Below are 22,326 nucleotides of genomic sequence, written 5' to 3' on the forward strand. Positions count from 1 at the left end.
GCAGTGGCTGGATCGGAGCCCTGTCCCTCCAGCTGGGGGGGGCACAGACCAAGCCAGGGCCGGGATCGCTGACAGCTCTTTATTGGCTACATGCACGTGCCCCCCGCCACCAAACCAGCCCTCCCAGGCTGGCAGGGTAGTGGGGGGGTCCCCTTGCCCCCCCATTCCCCACCAGCCAGGAATGGTGGGGGAAGGGGGTGGGGGGCTGGAGGGGCTAGGACATCTGGGTTCCCCTCACTCCCCCCAGTGAAACCAGTGTGATGACTACCTGGACCCCCCCCAGACAGCAGGACGGATAGATGGGTGGGGGTGGGTCAGCGAGGCCAATAGGACGGGGTGCAGTGTGGGGGATGGAGTCTTCTCTTCCTCCTTATCCCAGCCGCTCTGGGGAAGTCTCAGCACTGTGTGTGTGGGGGGGGAAGAGTCAGGATGGGTTCACCCCCAGACCCCCCCCTACAGCCCCCCAAATCCACACTCACCTCGGGGCCAGGCCCCCCCCCTGGGCTCAGCAACCCCCGACTCTGCTCTGTCCCATCCGGCCGCAGCTCCGTGGCCCCCCCTGGTGCTGTGACCCCCCCGGCCCTGGGGGTCCTGCCAGACATGGGGGGGGCGTCAGACCCCCTGCCCGCATGGGGGAGCAGAGGGCATTGCCATGGCCATGGCCATTGTCCCCCAAGCACAGTGGGGACATCTGTGGGGTAGGGGAAGGGGTCGGGGGACTCACAGGGAGCGCTTCTCGCCGCCCCCCCTGCACGGCAGGTGCCGGCGTCGCTGGAGCCCGTAGAAGCAGCCGACAACAAGCAGCAGGACCAGGACGCAGACCACCACGGCCACTACTGCAGCCCCCGGACCGGCCAAGGGCCCCCCTGCGGGGACACGGGTTAGCTGGACACCTGGGTTCCCTGCCCCCCCTGCTGTGGGGGTAGGGGTCAGCCAGATGCCTGGTTCCCTGCCCCCTGCTGCCTCCACCCCCTCTACAGGGACATGGGTTAGCCAGATGCCTGGGTTCCCTGCCCCTTGCACACCCCCACTATGAAGATGGGTCAGCTGGACTCCTGGGTCCCCTCCTTGCCCTGCTGCACTTCCTCTGTGGAGACCGGGGAAGAGGGTGGGTCTCCTCCCCTCTGATGTGGGTTGGAGGGGTCTCCCCAGATGCCTGGGTCCCTTCTAGCACACTCATGTCTGGCATCCAGGAGAGGGATGCAGAGGTCCCAGCCCCCCAACTCCCTCACCTGTGGGGTGCGTGGTGGGCACAGTGGGCACGAACGTGATCTTCCCTACTGACAGACAGATGGGGAGGTCAATGCGCGGCTGGAGGTCAATGCCCGCCCTGCCCCAGGAACCCCCCCTTCCCCCCAGGAACCTCTAGTGACTTACGGATGCGGAGGCTGAAGCTGGTCTCGGCCTCGCCATAGCGGTTGTGAGCGTGGCACCGGACACCATCATTAGCGAGCTCAGGTGTCATCTGCACCCACACAGTGCTGTTCACATGGCCCTCAGCGCCGCTGTCCTCTGGCTGTGCCCGTGTGCACACGTGGTAGTCAATGCCCCTGTGCGAGGCACTGGGGCCTGGCATGGGGGTGGCCCTCGTGCGAGGGGGGTGGGTTGTGACCTGATAGGCCACCCAGGCTGCCTGCCCCGGACCTGGAAGGGCCGGGCCTGGTGTGCGTGTGCACATGTGTGTCCCCTGCTCACCGTGACGTCATGCAGGCTCCAGGTGATGTGGGGCAGGGGGTGCCCCTGAGCCTGGCACGACAGACGGACAAGGTCCCCCTCACGACCAAAAACTGGCTCTGGGTCCTCCATCTTGGGCGGCCCTGGGGGCAGGGGAGAGTCAGGGCTTGGATCCCCAGGACCCCCCCCCCAGTACTCCACCTGCCACGGGCCGGTACCTTCTACCACGATGTGGACCGTATCGTTGCGTTGCAGCCCGGGCACGCTGGGCACAGCTGCCTCGCATGTGTAAGGCCCGGCATCGCTGTAGGAGACCGTGCGCAGCGTGTGCACAGGGCCCGGGCCCAGCCAGTCCTGCCCCTGCAGGGAGGTGCCCGGTTAGGCCCAGGGCTGGATCTACAGCCACATCTTGGGGCAGGGCCCTGTTATGCCAAGTGCTTGATGTGCTCCCCCCCAGAGCCAGGTGCATCTCAGTGTGAAGCCCTGTTACACCCAGCTCCTGATGTGCTCCACCCCAGAGCCAACTGTATCTCAGGACCAGGGCCCTGTTACACCCAGCGCCTGGGGCATTCCCTGCCAGACCCAGCTGCACCTCACGGCTGAGTCCCTGTTACACCTGGTGCTTGATGCACTCCACCTCAGAGCCAGCTGCATCCCAGTATGGGACCCTGTTATGCCCAGCACCTGACATGCTCCACCCCAGAGCCAGCTGCATCCCAGTGCAGGCCCCTGTTGTACCTGGTCCCTGTTGCCCCCGACCCCAGACCCAGCCGCCCCCACGCACCTTCTTCCAGGCCAGCTGGGGGGCCTCAGAGCCGGTCGCGGCGCAGCGCAGCTCCAGGTCCCCTCCCAGCGGCACGGTGGCCATCTTGCTGGGCTGCAGCACCGGTGTGTCCAGGTCTGGGGGGCAGGTCAGTGGGTGGGGGGGCAGCAAACGTCCCCCCGGGGCACAGGGTTTGGCGCATCTCCCATCATCCCCTGGGGCACCCCAGCAGGCAAGGGGAAGGGCGCTGGCATGTTCTCCCAGCAGCCTCTGGGGCGGGGCTGGCCTGCCTGCCGGTGTCCCACGGGGCACTCGGGGCTGGCACAGTATCCCAGCATGCCTGGGGGCAGTGGCTGGCGCAGTATGCCAGAATCCCTTGGGGCAGGGGTTGGCGCGGTATCCCAGCATGCCCCGGGGCAGGGTTGGCAGCTGTCCCAGCATGCTCCAGCGTGGGGCTGGCGCAGTATCCCAGCATGCCCCGGGGCAGGGTTGGCATCCCTCCCAGCCTGCCCTGAGAAAGGGTCGGTGTCCCTCCCAGCATGCCCTGGGGCAGGGTCTGTGCTGTATCCCAGAATGCCCCTGGGCAGGGTGGACACCCCTCCCAGCATGCCGCAGGTGGGGTTGGCACGTATCCCAGCATGCCATGGGGCGGGGGGCTCACAGTGCACGTGCAAGCTGAGCTCCCGCTCCAGCTGCACCTCGGGGGGGCTGTCGAAGTCGAGCACACGGCACCGGTAGGTGCCCGTGTCCGCCCGCGTCACCCGCGGCAGCGCCAGCCGCCCGTCCGCGCTCGTGCCCAGGTCACGGCCCTGTGGGGTTAGAGGTCACTGCAGCCAGCTGACCCCTGTCCCCCCCACCATGCCCCTATGCTCTAGCCCCGCCCCTGTGCCCTGACCCCACCCCTAGCCCTGCCCCTCAATCCTGCCCAGCCTCACCACCCCCTAGTCCCGCCCCCGGTGCTCTGGCCCCGCCCCATCACCTCCACTGTGTTGAAGGTGTAGGCCTGGCTGGGGTAGCCGTCGCCGTGGCAACGCAGCACCACGTCATCCCCCTCCTTGGTGATGCCACCGTGGGGGGACTCCAGGGTGAAGTTCACGTTCTCCGTGTAGTCTGCGGGTGGGGCCAGAGTGACAAGCCCCGCCCCCAATCCAGGTGCCCCCATGCCAGACCACACCCCCACCAGGCCCCTCCCACTCCAGGTACCCCCACCCCCCACCAGGGCACGCCCCCTCCACGAGGCCCCTCCCCTGCAGGCCCAGGGACTCACAGTGCAGCACCAGGGTGAAGGGGCTGGAGGCGGTGCGGCCAGGGGGCCCGTGGGGGCGCGGGAAGGTCACGTGGCAGCGGAAGCGTGCGGCGCGGTCCCGCTTGCGCGGCCGCAGGTACAAGGTGCTGGAGGCGGAGCGCAGCCCCGAGGCCTCGCGCACACTGCGCAGCACCGCGTACAGCTCTGCGGGCGGCCAGGGGCAGGGGTCAGTGCCGGGGGCAGCCTGGGGCCAGGGGTTGGCCCAGGGGATCAGGGAAGCGGCCCACCAGGGCCCACATGGGGGTTGGGGTCAGCTCAGGGGCTCAGGGGTCACCCAAGGGGTCAGGGAGCAGCACATAGGGGTCAACATGAGGTCAGGGAGCAGGCCCTGGGGTCAGGGGGCAGCTCCGGGGCTCAGTGCAGGGGGTCGGGGGTGGCCCAGGGGTCGGGGGCAGCTCTGAAGGTCCACATGGGGGTCAGGGGACAGTCCAGGGCTCAGGGGCAGCCCCCTCCCTATGCAGCCCAGCTTCATGTACCGTCGTTGCGCTCGGGAGGGGTGTCCAGGGGGTCCCCGTCCTTGGACCAGGTCAGGGTGGGCAGCGGGTGCCCGTTGCGGCTGATGCAGGTGGCAACCTGGGGGCACAGGCCAGTGTCACCCCAAACCCCCTTGCTGCCTCCCCCCCTTCCCCCACCAACCCCTCACCTCTGATGCCGACGACTCTGTCACCGACAGCGCCCAGGGGTTCACACGCACCTCAGGGGGCTCGGGAGTGGCTGGGGTGGGGAGAGATGTGGGTGAGATGGGGCCGGGTGTTGTATGGGACTGGGCAGCTATATGGACTGTGCAGCTACGTGGGGCTGGGCAGCTGCATGGGCCTGGACTGTGCAGTGCTGCTGTATGGGACCAGGCTGTGATATAGGACCAGGCAGTGCTGCTGTATTGGACCGGGCTGCCCTGTGGGGCTGGTGGGGGGGCTATACGGGACTGGGCATTGTCGCTGTATGGGCTTCGGTTGCTATGGGGGCGCTGCCCATGGAGGTCCTCACCATAGACGCGGACCTGGGCAGTGCCCTCAGCGCTGCCGGCGGTGCCGGCCGTGACCTGGCAGGAGAAGACGCGCTCGTCGGCGAGGCTGGCAGCCTCCAGCTCCAGCCCATGATGGGGGTCCAGCACCAAGCGCCCTGTGTACTCCGTGCCTGTGTCCACTGCGCTGCGGCCGCCTTCGGTGAAGGCCACGCGGCGCCGCTCCCCACTGCGCTCTGTCTGCGGGACACACACTGTCAGTCCCTGCCTGTCACACACACGTGTGCCCAATGTGTGTGTGCACAGTTCCGCCTGGCACGTGCATGTGTGGAGATTCCCACACCCCTGCAGCTCTGCTCACGTGCAGATGTGCATACCCCAGGAGTCATGCACATGTGTTCATCTCACAGGTTGCACATGCATGCGATGAGTTTTGCACACATGTGCCAGGATCATGCTGGATACCACCTCCCTTCCCCAAATCAAAGAGCCAGCCCCACTTCAATAGACCTGCTCCTCCCTTGCACATGCATGTGCCCGGGCCCCTTTTGCACATATACATATAGCTGGGAGAGGCTTGGCTCCCATCCCACACAGGCCTCTCTGGTCAGGAGCTCCTGGTGCACCTTGCACACATGTGTGCATGGGGGGGCCCTGGTGCCCAGCTCCTCCTGCATGTGTGTGCCTCAGCCCCGCTCCCCCAGCACATGTGCGTGTGCATGGGGATACTTACGATGAACCACTCAACCAGGGGGGGGCCCGCGCGCCCCGAGACGTTGTAGCTGCAGGGTATGGTGACTCGGGCGCCAAGCTCTGTCTCCACCAGCGCTGGCACCTGCACCTGCACTTGCACCGCCGCCCGGGTGCCTGCAGGGGTGGGGAGGGGGTGTCAGTCCGGGGGGCGGCGTTCTGCAGCCTCTGCCTGCCCACCCCTGCAAGTCGAGGCTGGAAGACGGGGTGGGAGGGAACGCAGCTGTGTGGGATCTGGCTCCATGGCTTTGTTCCAGGATAAATGAGTGGGGGCAGGGACAGATGGGCAGGTGAGGGGGGGCGCTGCACATGGAGAATGGACCCCCCCCCACATGCTCACAGCAGTCATGCTCCTGCATGCACACACAAGCATGGGCTGCTGCATATGTGCAGACACTCACAGGCTCTTGCACATATGCATACGCACATGGGCTCCTGCATGCATAGCGTATAGGCACATGCATGAACTTCTGCATGTGTGCACACAGATGCTCACAGGCTCATGCACACATGAGCATGCATGAACAGGCATTCACAGGCTTGCACACACACAGCTGCTCACAGGCTCCTGCACACACGCGCATAGGCTTGTGTACGCATACACATGGACACTCACAGGCTCCTGGTGCACACGTGCAGGCTTGTACATATGTACACACACACACATGCACTCAGGACACAGTGAAGGGGCAGGTCTCCAGGGCTGGGTCCCTTGCACGTGTGCATACACACACATACACACACGCCAAACATGGTCTGTGCCCAAAAGCACAGGCCTGCTGGCTCCTCTGCGGGTGCGGCATGTGCTGGAGACATGCTTGGGCTCGCACACACACTCCTGCAACACGCCTCAGCCCTCCTGTCTTACGGGGCTGGCACATGCGTGTGCCCCAATACCCAATGGCGTGTGCATGCACATGTGTCCCAGTGGGGGGGGGTCTCAGGCCCTTTGTTTCTCTGCTGGGCCCTGTCCCTCCCCCACCTGTGTCCGGGGGTACGCCTGCGTGCATGCATGTGACAGATCAGTCTCATTAGTGCAGCCCCGCGGGGCACCGGGATAGAGCATCTGGTGCAGGAGACCAGCCCCCCCGTGCCAGACGCCAGCCGCAGAACCCAGGCGTCCGGGCTCCCAGCCCAGCCCAGCCCCTCCGCAAACAGTGACAGGTGCCTACAGGCTTGGGGGAGGGGCAGGGCTGGGGCATACACCTGTGTGTGCATGTGTAAAGGGCCCGGGGCGCATGTCGCACATGTGTGTGGCATGTATGCAGGGGGCTGGGAAGGCTTGCATGTGTGTGTGGATGTGTGAGGGGCCTGGAGTGTGCACACATGTGCATGCATGTGCAAAGGGACCTGGGCCAGTGCACATGTATGTGCAAGGGGCCTGGTGGGCACGTGCAAGACGTGTTGCATGTGCAGCCCCTGAGAGTGCAGCAGCTTGAGGGCACACTATTAATAGCAGCCCTGAAATAGCCAGTGGCAGAGGACTGTCCTCCCATGTGTTGCGCGTCCGGCCAGGGCTGCGGCCCCTCACGGGGCTCGTTAGTGCCCGGACGCCTGCGCTCTGTCCGGCTGCAGGGCCCGGACGCCTGGGGGCTCCAGCTGTGAGCGGGGGGCTGGACGCCTGGGCTCCCCGTCCGGCTGGAGGGGGAGGCTGGTTTCTGTCCAGCGCCGAGCGAGGCCTGGGGGGTCAGAGCAGGGGGCCAGAAACCTGGGTTCCCTCCCTGACCTTGGGCCTGGAGGGGTCTATGGCGGGTGGGGGCCTGGATGCCTGGGGTCTCTCCTGGGTTCTGGCCCCAGAGCGGGGTCTGTGGGGTGGGGGTAGGCCCGGGTTCGCTCCCTGTGCTGAGGTGCAGAGCCGGGCCTGGCAGGGCCACACGGCACCTGGGTTGCAACCCTGGAGCAGGGTCTCCTGGGAGCCGGGCGCTGGGTTCTCTGCGCAGCTGCGGGGGGGGGGCGCAAACAGAGTGGCCGGCGTGGCGCCAGGCCTGAACCGTGCCCGGACCTGGCCCCCCAGGCTGGACGCACCTGGGCGCTGGTATCTGGGCAGAGGCCGGGACCTGCCCGTCCCCCGCAGCCGCGGGAGGGGCAGGAATGCGGGGGGGGAGGGGGCTGCGGCCTCCGGCATTCCGGAGCGGGCAGGGCGCGGCCCGGGCCGGCTCCTCTGCTGGGGGGGCGGGGGGGGGCACCTGGGTCCTGGGGGGGAGGGGCTCGAGGGGGCCAGCGGCCAGGACGGCTGTGGGGGGGGCTGGCGGCTGGTGGCTGGCGGCGGGGACCCGGACGGCTGGGGGCTGGGGGTGTTGGAGGTTGGGGGGGGGCTGGGGGCCGGGACCTGGACGGCTGGGGGCTGGGGGGTGTTGGGGGCTGGGGGCCGGGACCTGGATGGCTGGGGGTTGGGGGTCCTGGGGGCCGGGACCTGGACGGTTGGGGGTTGGGGGGGCTGGGGGCCGGGACTCGGACTGCTGGGGGCTGGGGGGTGTTGGGGGTTGGGGGGGCTGGGGGCCGGACCCGGACGGCTGGGGGGTGTTGGGGGTTGCGGGGACTGGAGGCCGGGACCCGGACAGCTGGTCCCCCCGCCCCAATCCTGTTGTGGGTTGTTGGGGGGGCTCTGCCCGCCCGGACCTGGCTGGATCCCTGCTCCGGGGGCCCTGCCCCCTCCCCCAGTGCTGTCGGTGCCCGGCCCCGGGCGGCAGCGGGACCCCGGGGGGGCGGGGGGCGCACCTGGCAGGAGCAGCAGCAGGAGCAGCAGCGCGGGGAGCGGCGGGCGGAGCCGGGGCCGCGCGGAGGTGTCCATGGTGCCGCCGCCGCCGCCAGGACCGGGACCGACCGGCTCCAAGTAACTCGGGGCGGCCCCGGCCCGCCCCGCCCCCGGCCGCCCCGCCCCCCGGGCCATAGAGGGCTCGGTGGGGGTCCCAGAGCAAACCGCGGCGAGGCCGCGACCCCCCCCGGGAGCCCCGGACAGCGCGTGTGCCGGGACCAGGGCTCCGTCCCCAAACTGGGGGGCAAAGGTCACCGTGGGGAGACAAGGGCCTGAGCCGGTGCTCCCGGGGCTGGGGGGGCACGGGCCCCGCCCCCATCTGTCCCCCCCACCCCCCTGCCGGCGCCTTTGTTCCCCGGGCAGCACCTAATCGTGTGTGTGTGTGTGTGTGTGTCCGTGTGTGTCCCCGGGAGTCTGCGTCCTGTGCATGTGTATGTGTCCGGGAGCCTGCGTCCTGTGTATACGTGTGCGTGTCTGGGAGCCTGCGTCCTGTATGTGTGTGTCTGAGTGTGTGTGTGTGTCTGGGAGCCTGCGTCCTGTGTATACGTGTGTGTGTGTGTGTGTGTGTGTCCGGGAGCCTGCGTCCTGTGTGTGTGTGTGTGTGTCTGTGTGTGTCCGGGAGCCTGCGTCCTGTGTGTGTGTGTGTGAGTGTGTGTGTCCGGGAGCCTGCGTCCTGTGTGTGTGTGTGTGTGTGTGTGTGTCCAGGAGCCTGCGTCCTGTGTATACGTGTGTGTGTATGTGTGTGTGTGTGTCCGGGAGCCTGCGTCTTCTGTGTGTGTGTGTGTGTGCGCGTGTGTGTCTGGGAGCCTGCGTCCTCTGTGTGTGTGTGTGTGCATGTGTGTGTGTGTGTCTGGGAGCCTGCGTCCTGTGTGGATGTGCGTGTGTGTCTGGGAGCCTGCGTCCTGTGTGTGTGTGTGTGTGTGTCCAGGAGCCTGCGTCCTGTGTATACGTGTGTGTGTATGTGTGTGTGTGTGTCCGGGAGCCTGCGTCCTCTGTGTGTGTGTGGGTGTGTGTGTGTCCGGGAGCCTGCGTCTTCTGTGTGTGTGTGTGTGCGCGTGTGTGTTTGGGAGCTTGCGTCCTCTGTGTGTGTGTGTGTGCATGTGTGTGTGTGTGTCTGGGAGCCTGCGTCCTGTGTGGATGTGCGTGTGTGTCCGGGAGCCTGCGTCTTCTGCGTGTGTGTGTGTGTGCATGTGTCTGGGAGCCTGCGTCTGTATGTGTGTGTGTGTGTGTGTGTGTGTCTGGGAGCCTGCGTCCTGTGTGTGTGTCTGGGAGCCTGCGTCCTGTGTATACGTGTGTGTATGTGTGTGTGTGTGTGTCCGGAAGCCTCCGTCCTGTGTGTGTGTGTGAGTGTGTGTGTGTGTCCAGGAGCCTGCATCCTGTGTGTGTGTGTTCAGGAGCCTGCGTCCCGTGTGTGTGTGTGTATGTGTGTGTGTGTGTCCGGAAGCCTGCGTCCTGTGTGTGTGTGTTCGGGAGCCTGCGTCCCGTGTGTGTGTGTGTGTGTGTCCAGGAGCCTGCGTCCTGTGTATACGTGTGTGTGTGTTTGGGAGCCTGCGTCCTGTGTGTGTGTGTGTGTGTGTGTGTGTGTGTGTGTGCGCATGTGCATGTGTGTGTGTCTGGGATCCTGCGTCCTGTGTATACGTGTGTGTGTGTGTGTCCGGGAGCCTGTGTCCTGTGTGCATGTGTGTGTGTGTCTGGGAGCCTGTGTCCTGTGTATATGTGTGCGTGTGTGTGTGTGTCTGGGAGCCTGCGCCCTGTGTGTGTGTGTGTCCGTGTGTGTCCCCTGGAGTCTGTGTCCTGTGCATGTGTATGTGTCCGGGAGCCTGCGTCCTGTGTATACGTGTGCGTGTCTGGGAGCCTGCGTCCTGTATGTGTGTGTGTGAGTGTGTGTGTGTGTCTGGGAGCCTGCGTCCTGTGTATACGTGTGTGTGTGTGTGTGTGTGTGTGTGTGTGTGTGTCTGGGAGCCTGCGTCCTGTGTGTGTGTGTGTGAGTGTGTGTGTCCGGGAGCCTGCGTCCTGTGTGTGTGTGTGTGAGTGTGTGTGTCCGGGAGCCTGTGTCCTGTGCGCGCGCGCATGTGTGTGTGTGTCCGGGAGCCTGCGTCCTGTGTGTGTGTGTGTGTGTGTGTGTGTCCAGGAGCCTGCGTCCTGTGCACGCGCGCGTGTGTGTGTGTGTCCGGGAGCCTGCGTCCTGTGTGTGTGTGTGTGTGTGTGTGAGCGTGTGTGTCCAGGAACCTGCGTCTTCTGTGTGTGTGTGTGTGTGTCTGGGAGCCTGCGCCCTATGTGTGTGTGTCCGGGAGCCTGCGTCCTGTGTGCATGTGTGTGTGTGTCTGGGAGCCTGTGTCCTGTGCAAACGTGTGCTTGTGCGTGTGTCTGGGAGCCTGCGTCCTGTGTGTGTGTGTGTGTGTGTGTGTGTCCGGGAGCCTGCGTCCCGTGTATAGGTGTGTGTGTGTTTGTGTCCTGGAGCCTGGGTCCTGTGTATACGTGTGTGTGTGCGCGCGCGCGTGCGTTGGACGCCTGGGTTTGGTCTCCGTGTGTGTGGGTACGTGTATGTGCACGTGTCCTGGAGGCCTGGATTCTGCATATACGTGTGCATGTGCGTCTGCGTGTGTGCTTGTGTCAGACGCCTGGGTTGTGTGTGTGTGTATGGGGGGTGTGCACCTGGCTGCACTCCTGCGTGTGCGTGTGTAACCGCGCTGTAAGGGTGTCCGCAGCGCCCCCGCTTGGCTGGTCCGGGGAGTGCGGGGGTGTCCCTGCCCGGGGGGGTGGGTCTCTCCGGGCTGCAGCGGCCCCGCCCCACGTGCAGGAATCCCGGGAATCCTCCCCCTCCCCGCACGCGCCGGGCGCCGGGTGGGGGGGCTAGGACCCCGCTGGTACCGGCCTGCGCCGTGCTGCACAACCCCCCCCCGGCCGGGATGGGGGTGCTCGGGGTTGCACAGACCTCCCCGGCCGGGATGGGACGCTTGGGACTGCACGAACCCCCAGACAGGCAGGGATCGGGGTGCTCAGGGCTGCACGGCCCCCCAGGCAGGGATCGGGGTGCTCAGGGCTGCACGGCCCCCCAGGCAGGGATCGGGGTGCTCAGGGCTGCACGGCCCCCCAGGCAGGCAGGGATCGGGGTGCTCGGGGCTGCACGGACCCCCAGGCAGGGATCGGGGTGCTCAGGGTTGTACGGCCCCCCAGGCAGGCAGGGATCGGGGTGCTCAGGGCTGCACGGCCCCCCAGGCAGGCAGGGATCGGGGTGCTCGGGGCTGCACGGCCCCCCAGGCAGGGATCGGGGTGCTCGGGGCTGCACGGCCCCCCAGGCAGGGATCGGGGTGCTCGGGGCTGTACGGCCCCCCAGGCAGGGATCGGGGTGCTCGGGGCTGTACGGCCCCCCAGGCAGGGATCGGGGTGCTCGGGGCTGTCCCTACTCCCCCAAGCCGGGGGTTTGTGTCCCTACCCCCATGCACGGACCCCCCCGGCCGGAGCGACCTCCTTTACCTGTCCCTGCCCCACCGCAGCCCGCTCCCTCCTGGCTGCCCCCCCTCCCCGCCGGTGCCGGTGCCGGTGCCGGTGCCGGTGACCTGCAGGGCCGGGGCCGCCCGCCAGGGGGTGCTCGGGCCCCGCCGCTGAGGGGTCCCGGGGGGACGTGGGGGGGCGGGGCGCTCGGGGGGCGGGGCCTCGGCCGGGCGGTGCCGGGATCGGGATCGGGACCAGGAGCGCGAGCGGAAGCGGGACGGACGACGGACGCGCGGACGGGCCGGGCCCCGATCCCGCCCCCCATGGGCTCCCCCCGCCCCGCGCTGCTCCTGGCCGCCGCCGCCGCGCTGCTGCACGGTGAGACCCGGCCCCCCCGCGCCGCTCCGGACCCCCCGGCCCCGCCCGGGTGCCCCGCTCCCATGGCGGGGCTGTTCCCACGGCGGGGGCTGCCCTGCCCCGCCGCCCCGGCTCCCTCCACCTGCGGGGGTGCTCTGCGGCCCCTCCCCCGTGGGCCGCCCGGGGGCCGGGCGGCCCCCCCCCCGTGTCCGTGACCGCCCCGTGTCCCCCTCCCCCACCGGGAACAGGTGTCGTCCCCGCCCCGCCCCTGCCGGGAAGAGGGGGATGAATTCCCTGGGAGAGGCCCCGATCAGGAGCCCTGCCCCCCCCCATCGGTTCCAGCCGGGTCGGGGATTTCGGGGCCCCGGGTGATTTCGGGGGGTTTTGCAGAGCCGGGCACAGGGAGCATGAGACCCGTGCGCAAGTGCGGGGGGCGGGGGCATGTGTGCAGCAGCAGGTGTGAGCATAGACGTGTGTGCAGAGAGCTGCGCCCATGCACGGACCTAGGTGTGCCTTAACACATGCGTGCCCATGTTTGCCTGTTGAGGAGGTGGTGGGTGTGCTTGCACATGTGTGTGCAGGGAGCTGCATGTGCGTGTGTCTGCGTGTACTCAGTGGCATGTGCAGCCATGTGCCAGATAGCCCTCGTGCATGGGTGTACATGGCAGCATGTACTGTGGCGTGGTTGTATGCGCATGCACGGGCGCACTCGGGCACTTCCTGTGCACTGTGCGCACACTCGTGTGTGCAAATCCAAGCCATGGAGGTGAATGCTGCGGTTCACCTGTATGTGCACGTGTGTGTGCACGCAGGTCATGTACAAATCTGGGTCATGTGTGTACAGGCCAACTCCCAGGAGTGTGCACAGGATGTTGCCACAGCAGGGCCTGGTCCAGCCCAGAAGCACCGAATGGGCGCTACTCCAGGTGGAGAAACTGGGGCAGGGGTGGGGGCAGGGCTGCCCCAGTAGATCAGGCCCCCGGGGTTCCCCGGAGCCTCTTCTTGGTGCAGATGACTCATCTCTGGGGAGGGAAACCCCCTTGTCTGTCCCAGGGTGCACACGTGTGTGCCTACGTGTGGGTGCAGTGGGTCGGGGCATGTGGGGTGGGTGGGGCTGCCTCTTGTAGGACCCGCTGCCCAGCTGGGTGCACCCCTGGACACCTGGGTTCTGTGTGTGTGTGCGCGCATGTGTATCCTGCACACCTGGGTTCTGTGCGTGTGTGCATCTCAGACACTTGGGTTGTGTGTGTCTGTGCATGTGTGTCCCAGATACCTGGGTTCTGCATGTGCATGGATAGACGCGTCCACTCACATGCACATAGCCTCATACACAGGCACACGCGTGTGCACACATGCACGCACACACACCCGTACGCATACACACACACACACACACACACACACATACACACTTGTGTGCATGCCCAAACAGCTGCAGAGGAAGGGATGGAAAGCTGGGATTGTGCCTCTGGCCTGGCACGCGTGTTTTGTGTGCACGTGTGTGCCTGTGCCTGTGCACGCATATGCAAGCACTTGTACACACATGCGTGCATCCCTGCAGGGGCCTGGCGGGGGGCTCAGGTCCCTCAGCCTGGGCCAGCTCTGGCTTCCAGTGCGGTAAACTGAGGCAGGAGGGTGCGGCCGCCCCTCCCCCAGCGCGGAAACCCAGGCGTCCAGCCCTGCCCCACCAGCCGTAATCCCTGCGCGGCGCTGGGCCTTTGTCTGCATTCCTGAGGCCTGGCAGGGCCCGCCCGCCTGGATGCCTGGGTGCTGTGCCCTGGGCCGGGCCCGGACGCCTGCTCCCAGAGGGGCAGCGTGGGATCTGGGGGGCCGGACGCCTGGGTTGTTTGTTGGGGTCTCGGGGTCTGCCTGCACCAGGACTCCTGGGTTCCTCTGCAGGGGCTGGGGGTGGGAGCCCGGACTCCTGGTTCCCGTGGGGATGCGGCTGCAGTGTCTGGCAGGCCCCAGCCCTGTCTCTCCTCGCCCTCCCGTGGCCCCCACCCTTTCTCCCTGCGGACGCCTGGGTGCTCTCCCGGCTCTGGGCAGGGAGTTGGAGCAGGGGGTGCTGGGAGCCTGGACACCTGGGCTCTCTGCTCCCCCGCCGCCACGGCCTGGGTGGTCTGCTAGGTTGGAGCAGGGGGCTGGGAGCCCGGACACCTGGCTTCTATGCTGGCTGTGCAAGGGGGGTGGGGGCTGTGGGGGGCTCGGTCCAGACACCCTCTTAGCCAGGTCCCCCAGCGCTTCGTGCCTCAGCTTTCCTGTATGTAAGGACTCCGGGGGGTTGCAGGTGCTTCCCCCCCGCCTGCCTTGGTGCCGCCGTCTGCCTTGCTCCCACGCCGCCTGACCCACTTCTGAGCGCAGCCCCGGCTCCTTCCCCTGCGCCAGTGAGGCGGGGCTGCAGCTCCATGCTCTTCCACCTCCTCCCACCCTACCCCTGGGGCGGCCCCTGGGGTCTCTGGGGACTGAGGTGCCGCCCAGACACCTGGGTTCTTGCTGCATCTCCAGGGAGGATGTGGAGGGCTGGGGGGTGAGAGCCGGGGTTGGGGCGTCTCCGTTCTCCACATGCAGCGGGTATGGCCCAGGCCTCAGCTCCTTCCTCTTGAGGAGGGGGTGATCTGCCGCGCCCCCCCCCCCCCCCCAACACCCTTCAGCAAGGCTGGGAGTTTGGGACCTGCTAGGTGTAACAGAGGCCCTGGGATGCGGCTGGCTCTGGGGTGGGCATTGGGGCTGGTGTCACAGGCCTGGGATGCGGCTGGCTCTGGGGTGGGCATCGGGGCTGTGTATAGCAGCCCCTGAAGTGCAGCCAGCTCTGAGGTGGGGTATGTTACGGCTGGGTGTAACATGGCCCTGAGACATGGCTGGCTCTGAGGTGGGACATCAGGTCAGGGTATAGCAAGTCCCCTGAGATATTGCTGGCTCTGGGGTGTCACATGAGGGCTGGGCGTAGCGCCCCTTGAAATGCGGCCAGCTCTGGGGTATGGTACAGTTACAGCTGGTATAATAGCCCCTGGGCTGCGGCTGGCTTGGGGGGGCGGGGGCTCAGTGTGCAGGGTCGCCCCGGCCTGCACTGAGATGCAGCTGGTTCTGGGGTGGGTGCTGGGATAGGTGTAACGACCCCTGGGATACGGCTGGCTGTCAGGTGTCTCTGCCAGCCCCAGCTTGGCCCCAATTCCCCCCTTCCCCCTCCCCACCTGGGCCATCATTCATGCTCTCGCATCGGGCTGACGGCACCACAGCGCCCGCGCGGCCCTGTCGCTTCCCATTAAGGGATGCTGGGGCCGGGGCATGCACTCCTGGGCCTGATGACGGGGCTCTGGCCCAGACGGGGCAGGTGATCCCACTCCTAGCTGCTTAAGTAAAGGCCTCTAATTAAGGGCTCTTTCAGCATGGGATGGGGAGGGTTTGGCCCCGGACGCCTGGGTTCGCTCTGTCTGTGGGAGGAGGAGGGGCTGGGGCCTGGAGCCCCAAGGCCTGCGTTCTTGGGCTGGGGGCAGAGCAGGGCCGGGAGTTCGGACACCTGGGTTCCCTGTGGGGCCAGGTCAGGCTGGGCCCAGCTGTTGTTTCTCCCGTGCCCCCACCCGCTGCTGAGCCCAGTAGGTTTGTGCACACATGTGCACGGGGGGGTCACAGCTTGTCCAGAACAAACAGGAACCAGGTGCAGCCGGTGCCTGGACAATGGGGGGTGGGTCTGGACGCCTGGGTTCTCTGGGGCGTTGGGGCAGGGGGGTGGGGGCCTGAACGCCTGGGTCCTGTGCCCCGTGGGGTGGCGTTGGGCAGCGCTGCGGCGTGTTGAGCTTGTCAGATCTTGGCGCCTCGCGGGTCTCCCGTGCCGTTCCCAGGGGGTCTGGGCCAGTGCCAGGCGCCCCCTCCCCCTGCAGGGGCTGCGCCGGGCAGACAAGGCGGCTTTGTTCCTGGAGGCCTGGGAGCGGCCTTCACACGTGCAGAGCGCAGCCCGGACGCCTGGGTCCTCTGGGGGTGGGGGCCCAGATGACCTGGTTCTCTCCAGGCTCTGGGTCGGGCGAGTGGTCAAGGGGGGGTCTGTACTCCTGGGGTCTCAGCTAGTTCCCGGGGGTGGGGGGTTAAGGGGGGTCTGGATGCCTGGGGTCTCTCCTAGGTGGTGGGGGCGTGTGTGGCTGGGGGGTCTGGATGCCTGTGTCAGCACACCCTGACGCATCCCCCCCCGCCCCCCAGTGTCGCTGCCGCAGGGGGTGAAGGTGCGGCCCGAGGTGGTGGCCGAGGCGGGGCAGGAGGTGACGCTGCCCTGCCGCCTGACACCTGGCCCCGGGGTCATGGTCAGCCAAGTGACGTGGCTGCGCGGCGCGGGCCCCCGCAAGACCAGCCTGGCTGTCTTCCATCCCGCGCTGGGGCCCAGCTACCCCCAGGGTGCCCCCGGCCGCGCGCGCTTCCTGAAGCCCTCGCTGGACGAGCCCAGCCTGGTCCTGGGGCCGCTGATCCCGTCGGACGACGACACCTACACCTGCGAGTTCGCCACCTTCCCCCACGGCAACGAGGACGGCGTCACCCGCCTGCTCGTGCTTGGTGAGTGGCCCCGATCCTGCGGGGCGTGGGGACAGGGGGCCCTGGTCCTGGGGAGCTGTGGGGGCAGGGGCCTGGGGGCTATGGGAGTATGTGGGAGCCCTAGGGGCATATGGGAGCCCTGGTCCTGATGGGGGCTGGGGCCCCAGTCCTTGTGGGGGTGGGTATGGGGACAGGGGGCCCTGATCCTGGCCTCATCCTGGGTGGCGTGGGGGGTTGGGGGACACGGCCCGATCCAGGCCTGATCCGGTGGGGATATGGGACTCCTGGGCTGCAGTTTAACCCCTGCGGTGCCGGTGCAGCACGGCCTAGCATCTCAGCGGAGTCGCGGGAGGTGCGTGCCGGAGGCGCGTCCACGCCGGTGGCTGTGTGCACTGCGGCTGGGGCGAAGCCGGCCGCCAATGTGACCTGGCGCTCAAGCCTGCTGGGCTCGGCCAACGCCACGGAGCTGCCGCAGTCCGACGGCACCGTCACCGTCGCCAGCCAGTACAACATGGTGCCCAGCAGCGCCGCGCACGGCCAGAGCATTGCCTGCGTTGTGACCCACCCTGCGCTGTCGCAGCCACAGGTCCTGCCCGTCGTCCTCTCCGTGCTTCGTGAGTCTGCCGCCCGGGCGCCTGGGTTCCCGTGGGGGAAGGGGGTGGCCCTGCGGGGTCCCCCGGGTTCTCTTGGAGGGGTGGGGGGGGTCTGGGGGGTGAGCGCAGGGGCTCCGGGAGGCCGGACGTGTGGGTTCGACAGGGTCTGACTGCCTCCCCCCTCCGCAGACCCCCCTGAGGTGACCATTGACGGCTATGATGACAACTGGTACCTGAGCCGCAGTGATGCCATCCTGACCTGCGTCGCCAAGGGCAATCCTGCGCCCTCCCAGTACAGCTGGAGCACGAGGTGACTGGGGGCACTGGGAGGGGCCCGAATGCCTGGGTTCTCTGCCAGGGGTGTTGGCACTGGGGGGTGAGATGCGGGGCTCGGACACCTGCACCCACCTGGGGGGGTGCCACACCTGCCACATCCCTGCCTGGGAGCCGGGACGTCCCCGTGGCGCTGGGATGGAGCTGAGCTGGCTCCACTGCCCGCCCTGGGCAGGACCCACTCCTGGCCCTGCTGAGTCCTGGGCTGGGGGGAGGGCTGCCCCGCCGCCTGGGGCCTCCCTGCGCCTGGGAGCGGGGCTGGCTCACAGCCGGGGTTGGGCAGCCCAGGCGCCTGGGTCCTCTGACCCCCTCCCCTCTCCTCCCCTCCCCGCAGCGCGGGCGGGCCCCTGCCCCCGGCGGCGGAGGTGCGCGGGCCGCAGCTCCTGGTGCGCTCCGTGGATGCGTCTGTGAACACGACCTTCGTCTGCCGCGTCTCCAACCGCGTCGGCACCAGCGCAGCTGAGCAGCTCATCCTGGTGCGCGGTGAGTGCCGGGCCCCACCTCTGACCCTGCGGGGTTGCGGCGCCTGGGGTCACGGGGGGCACTCTGGCCCCGGGGTCGGTGCCCCAGGGCGTATGGGAGCAGGGGGAGGGGGAAGCAGTGCATTGTGGGAAGAAAGACTGGTGCATGCTGCTGCCAAGGTGCGTTGCAAGAGCAAGGTGAGGTGCCCTGGGGCATTGTGGGTGTTTGCGTGGGGGGCCCTGGTGCCTCACGGCAGGAAGGAGTTGGCCTGCACCAGTGCCCAGGTGCATTGTGGGAGTGGGAGGGAGGTGCCCCAGTGCATTGTGGGAGGGGAGAGGCTGGCATGAGCCAGTGCTCTGATGCATTGTGGGAGTGGGGGTGACGTGCCCCTGTGCATTGTGGGAGGAGAGAGGATAGCCTGCGCCACTGCCCAAGTGCATTGTGGGAGTTAGGGCATGGTGCTCAGATGCACTATGGGAATGGGGGGTGCCCCTGTGCATAGTGAGGGGGTGGGGATGGCCTGTGCCCTGCCCCGGTGCATTGTGGGTTGTAGGGGCTGTGCTTCTGCGCCAGTGCATTGTGACGTGGGGGAGGGGGGGCACATGTGCATTGTGGGAGCAGATGTCCCAGTGCATGGTGGGAGGAGAGGATTTGGCTTGCGCCGTTGCCCCAGTGCATTGTGGGAGCATGGTGAGGTTCCCCATGCATGTGGAAGGAGGGGCTGGTATGTACCATTCCCCAGGTGCACTGTGGGACACGGGGGTCATGCTCCAGGGGCCGTGAGCTGCATGCAGATGGGGGAGCCCCCCTTAGCCCCAGGAGCCGGCTCTGGCCCCCCGGGGTCCCCAGGACCCCCCGGCACCCCTTGGCCACGCCTCTGCCCGCCCGCCCGCCTGACTGGTCTTTTCTCCCTGCAGAGCGACCGGCGCTGCGGCGCAGCGGGGAGGCCGGCGCGGGGGCCGGGGCCGGGGCTGTGGCGGGGGGCGTCGTGGGGGGGCTGCTGGCCCTGGCCCTGCTGGGGGCGGCAGGAGTCCTGCTGCTGCGCCGGCGCCATGCCCGGGGGCCCCCCCCTGCCGCCAAGGGCACCTATGAGGCCCCCCCGGCCCCCCGCGCCTACGGCAATGGGGCCCCTGCCCCCCCCCGCAGCCCCGAGCCCACGCCCCCTGGCCCCTACGGCTACCCCGGCCCCCCCCGGGGCGAGGAGGAGGAGGAGGAGGAAGAGCGGCTGGACGAGGTGGGGCCCATGCTGCGCATGGGGGGGCCCCTGGGACTCCCTGACGAGGACGACATGGAGTCGCAGCACGACGGCTCCGTCATCTCGCGCACGGCCGTCTACGTCTGACCCCCCGCAGGGGCAGAGACTCTGGGGTTTGGGGGTGGGGGGGACCCAGGCATCCAGGGCGATTGTTTTATTTATGTCTGTTTGTGTGGGGGCCGGGGGGGCCGGGTACCCCCTTGTGTCTGGGGGCTCCGTGGGGGGCGGGGGGGAGGGGAGAGGTTATTTTCGTACCAGCTGCTTTTTGGTCGGGGGTCAGGGTTTGGGGGTCATTGGTGTCTCCACTTCACGTGCAATAAAAGGCCTTCGTCCTAGCTCGGCTGCTCTCGTTGATGGGGGTCGCAGTGCCGGGGGAGCGGGTTGTACCGCCTGGGGGGGCTGCAGTCTCTGCGCCGGTTCATGGGTGGTTTGGGGGTGGGGGGCATGCATTGGTCATGTTGGGGGGGGGAGGGGGAGTGTAGCCGGCAGCAGCCGGGACTTGGACTTTGTCCCTGTGGTGATTAGATAAGGGGGGACCGTGCCCAGCGCAGTGGCGGGCAGGCTGGGTGAGCCCTGCTGCGTTGGGGGCACTGAAGGGGGGGGACTCGAGCGTCCGGGGACGCACACATACAAACACACCTGCACATGCAGAACCCAGGCGTCCGGGGACACATGCACGCAAACACACCTGCACACAAATACACACACACACACACACACGGAACCCAGGTGTCTGGGGCACACGCAAGCACACCTGCATGCAGATACACAAATAACCCAGGCGTTCAGGAATCCGAGCATAGAGTGAAACTCGGCTTCGACTTCTCCTCCCCCTTCCCCCACAGCTGGGCAGTTTCGGTGCCTGAGTCACCAGGTGACGTCACCCCTCCTGTGATGTCACCGCACCACCCTGCCTCCACCTCTTGTGTCAGCAGCGCCCCCCAGGACTGCTGGGCCCCCTCCCTGCACCAGCAGGGGTTGGGGGGTGAGCGTGGAGGAGGGCCCGGACGCCTGGGTCTCTCCCTTCCCTGGGCCAGGAGCGGGGGCCTGGTGGGTGGGGGTATGAGCTGGGATGCCTGGGTCCTTTGCCTGCTCTGGGGCTAAAGCCAGGGCGGGTCCTGACCCAGCCACCCCTGGTGGGGGCCGGGGGAGCAGCAGTGACCCCTGGTGGCCGCCTCATGCTCTTGACTCTGCCATGGGGGGGGTCATGGGTGCAAGGGAGCTGTGGCTCCCCTCTCACTTATCATGTGTCCCACCCCAGCGCAACCCAACACAGACGGTGCAGGAGCCACAGGCGGCATCATCGGGGGCCTCATCGCGGCAGTCGTGGCTGTGGCAGTCGTGGCCACCGGGGTCCTCATCTGCCGGCAGCAGCAGAAGGACCGGACGGAGCGGGATGACGAGTGAGCGAGGCTGGGGGTGTGTGGGGGGCTGGGATCAGGGCTGCAGGTTAGGGTTAGGGGGTGCTGGGGGCTGGGATTGGAGCCATGGTGGGGTGGGCAGGTGGGCGGGGCAGTGGGGGGCAGGGGTTGGATTTGGGGGTGCAGAGGATGGGGCCTGGGGAGACCTTGCTGCAGGGCAGGGGTCAAAGGTTACGGCCCCAGGACTGACCTCTGTCTACCCCCAGCTTGGATGGGCCCCCGGCCTACAAGCCACCCCCGCCCTGCATGAAGCTGGAGGACGTGGAGCTGGTAGGTGCCTGACCCCAGGGTGGGGGGTGCTGGGGCCCGGACGCCTGGGGCCCCCCTGGCTCGGGGGCGGTGGGGTGAGGGACACTGCAGCCAGACGCCCGGGTTGTTCCCGGCCCAGGGGGGGAGGATGCCCGGGTTCTTGCTCACGACACCCCTGTCCGCTGCAGGCCCCCCCCGCGCCCGAGCAGCTGAAGACGCCGTACTTCGAGCCCAGCGTTGCTGACGGCCCGGTGAGTCCTGAGGAGGATTGGCGGGGCGGGGGGGTGACACACACCAATGGGGTCCCAGGTCCCCGGGTCCTAACCCCCCCCCCCCGGCTGCAGGCTGCGCCGCGGTACCACGAGCTGCCGACACTGGAGGAGCCGGAGTCGGAGCTGGGGCCCGAACCCGGCCTGGCTGACGCCTGCCTGGACCAGATCAACCCCATCTACGACGCGCTGGTGGTGGTGGATGACGAGGCCTCGGCCCCCCCGCGCGAGCGCGACCCCCCCTTTTTCATGTCCCGCGCCATGTACGTTTGACACCCCCCGCCCCGAGCCTGATCCTGATCCCAGACACTGTGAACGTGCTTCGTGTCGGGGGCCGGGCCTGTGCCTTGTGCAGCAGCTGCTGCTCCCTGCGCTCCTCGCAGCGTGCGGGTCTCAGCGCCCCTGCGTGGCCGGGGGGGGGTTGCTGCTTCCTGGGTTTTTGGTGCCTTTGGGGCTTCAGGCTCTCGCTGCTGGGTTGGGGCTGACCGGTCCTGCCCGGGGCCAGGGCCCTCGCTGCTGTGGTCGGTGCCCCCCTCCGTGTGCCTTTGCAAACACTATTGGGGGGCCGTCCGCCCCCCGAAGCCATTGCCCTGCTGCTGCCCGGCCCCGTGGGGTGACTCAGGGTCGGGGTCACGGGTCATTTCTGGGCTTTACCTTGTTTTTGTATTTGTTGCGTTTTCTTAAAATAAAGGTTTGCCAGAGCCACAGCCTCATGGTGTGGGGGGGTGGGGGGGGGTGTGTGTGCCTGGGGCACGGTGCCAGGGGGGAGTAGGGAGCCCTCCCCTTTTGCGGGGGGGAGGGGGGGGTCATTGGACATAGGGGGGGGCTGGAAACCGCCACCGGATAGCGGGGGGCGCCTAGAAACTACCATTTCAGAGGGGAGGGCCTAGCACAGGAGATGGGCCCTGGTGGGGGGGGGGGGGGGGGGGCTGGCTCCAGGCCCCGCCCCCGGCATGGCGGCCGCAGCAGCGCTCTGGCCGCGCGCCCTCGACGTCTCTGTAGTCCCGCGGTGCACGCCGGGACCGCGCCGGCGCCCTGACCTTGCGCCTGCAGCCAAGCCTGGGCTGTGAACTCCGCCCCGTCGAGCGACCAGCCAATCGGCGCGGAGGGCCTGGCCCCGCCTCGGGCTGTTGCGGCCAATGGGCGCACGGAGCAAGGCGCAGGGGCGGATCGCAGAGGTGCATCGACCAATGGGCACACGCCGCCCCTGGGAAGGGCTAGG

The 22,326-nt window shown here is 67.8% G+C and overlaps 2 protein-coding genes across 8 annotated transcripts; one reads left to right on the forward strand and one right to left on the reverse strand.

Moving 5' to 3' along the window:
- Window positions 1–65: 65 nt before the first annotated feature.
- Window positions 66–8,305, reverse strand: BCAM (basal cell adhesion molecule (Lutheran blood group)). 4 transcript variants are annotated; one of them, XM_059718679.1, is made up of 16 exons: window positions 8,176–8,305; window positions 5,441–5,574; window positions 4,731–4,947; window positions 4,387–4,457; window positions 4,220–4,316; window positions 3,705–3,887; window positions 3,417–3,547; window positions 3,099–3,246; window positions 2,459–2,574; window positions 1,893–2,034; window positions 1,696–1,817; window positions 1,378–1,516; window positions 1,233–1,277; window positions 725–866; window positions 480–591; window positions 66–401 (listed from the first exon to the last, which is right to left on the reverse strand). In XM_059718679.1, exons 1-16 carry the CDS (start codon window positions 8,246–8,248, stop codon window positions 396–398), a joined length of 1,878 nt encoding a protein of 625 aa, XP_059574662.1. In that variant the 5' UTR covers window positions 8,249–8,305; the 3' UTR covers window positions 66–395. The 4 variants fall into 4 exon arrangements, with proteins under 4 accessions (XP_059574662.1, XP_059574661.1, XP_059574663.1 ...); XM_059718678.1 differs by having other exon boundaries at window positions 1,233–1,280; XM_059718680.1 differs by lacking the exon at window positions 1,233–1,277.
- NECTIN2 (nectin cell adhesion molecule 2) lies at window positions 7,414–21,806 on the forward strand. 4 transcript variants are annotated; one of them, XM_059718677.1, is made up of 9 exons: window positions 7,414–7,492; window positions 16,196–16,543; window positions 16,843–17,136; window positions 17,305–17,425; window positions 17,783–17,931; window positions 20,427–20,568; window positions 20,793–20,856; window positions 21,024–21,086; window positions 21,180–21,806. In XM_059718677.1, the coding sequence occupies exons 2-9, from the start codon at window positions 16,294–16,296 to the stop codon at window positions 21,375–21,377; spliced, it is 1,281 nt and encodes a 426-aa protein (XP_059574660.1). In that variant the 5' UTR covers window positions 7,414–7,492; window positions 16,196–16,293; the 3' UTR covers window positions 21,378–21,806. The 4 variants fall into 4 exon arrangements, 3 of the variants coding, with proteins under 3 accessions (XP_059574660.1, XP_059574659.1, XP_059574658.1); XM_059718675.1 differs by lacking the exon at window positions 7,414–7,492 and adding an exon at window positions 11,854–12,025; XM_059718676.1 differs by lacking the exons at window positions 7,414–7,492; window positions 20,427–20,568; window positions 20,793–20,856; window positions 21,024–21,086; window positions 21,180–21,806 and adding exons at window positions 11,841–12,025; window positions 18,828–19,500.
- The last annotated feature ends 520 nt before the right edge of the window (window positions 21,807–22,326 follow it).

This window comes from Alligator mississippiensis, chromosome 15 (assembly GCF_030867095.1).
Source record: "Alligator mississippiensis isolate rAllMis1 chromosome 15, rAllMis1, whole genome shotgun sequence".
NCBI classification, from domain to species: Eukaryota; Metazoa; Chordata; order Crocodylia; family Alligatoridae; genus Alligator; species Alligator mississippiensis.

What these genes read in the sequence shown, in the direction of transcription:
- BCAM (XM_059718678.1), bottom strand. Translation starts at nt 8,248, where the DNA reads ATGGACACCTCCGCGCGGCCCCGGCTCCGCCCGCCGCTCCCCGCGCTG. An exon ending in CAGAGTCGTCGGCATCAGAG is followed by an intron (nt 4,317 to 4,386) that starts GTGAGGGGTTGG and finishes CTGTGCCCCCAG; the next exon opens with GTTGCCACCTGCATCAGCCG. An exon ending in GGCGGCGAGAAGCGCTCCCT is followed by an intron (nt 592 to 724) that starts GTGAGTCCCCCG and finishes CATGTCTGGCAG; the next exon opens with GACCCCCAGGGCCGGGGGGG.
- NECTIN2 (XM_059718675.1), top strand. Translation starts at nt 11,971, where the DNA reads ATGGGCTCCCCCCGCCCCGCGCTGCTCCTGGCCGCCGCCGCCGCGCTG. An exon ending in CGTCGTCCTCTCCGTGCTTC is followed by an intron (nt 17,137 to 17,304) that starts GTGAGTCTGCCG and finishes CCCCCTCCGCAG; the next exon opens with ACCCCCCTGAGGTGACCATT. An exon ending in AGCTGGAGGACGTGGAGCTG is followed by an intron (nt 20,857 to 21,023) that starts GTAGGTGCCTGA and finishes TGTCCGCTGCAG; the next exon opens with GCCCCCCCCGCGCCCGAGCA.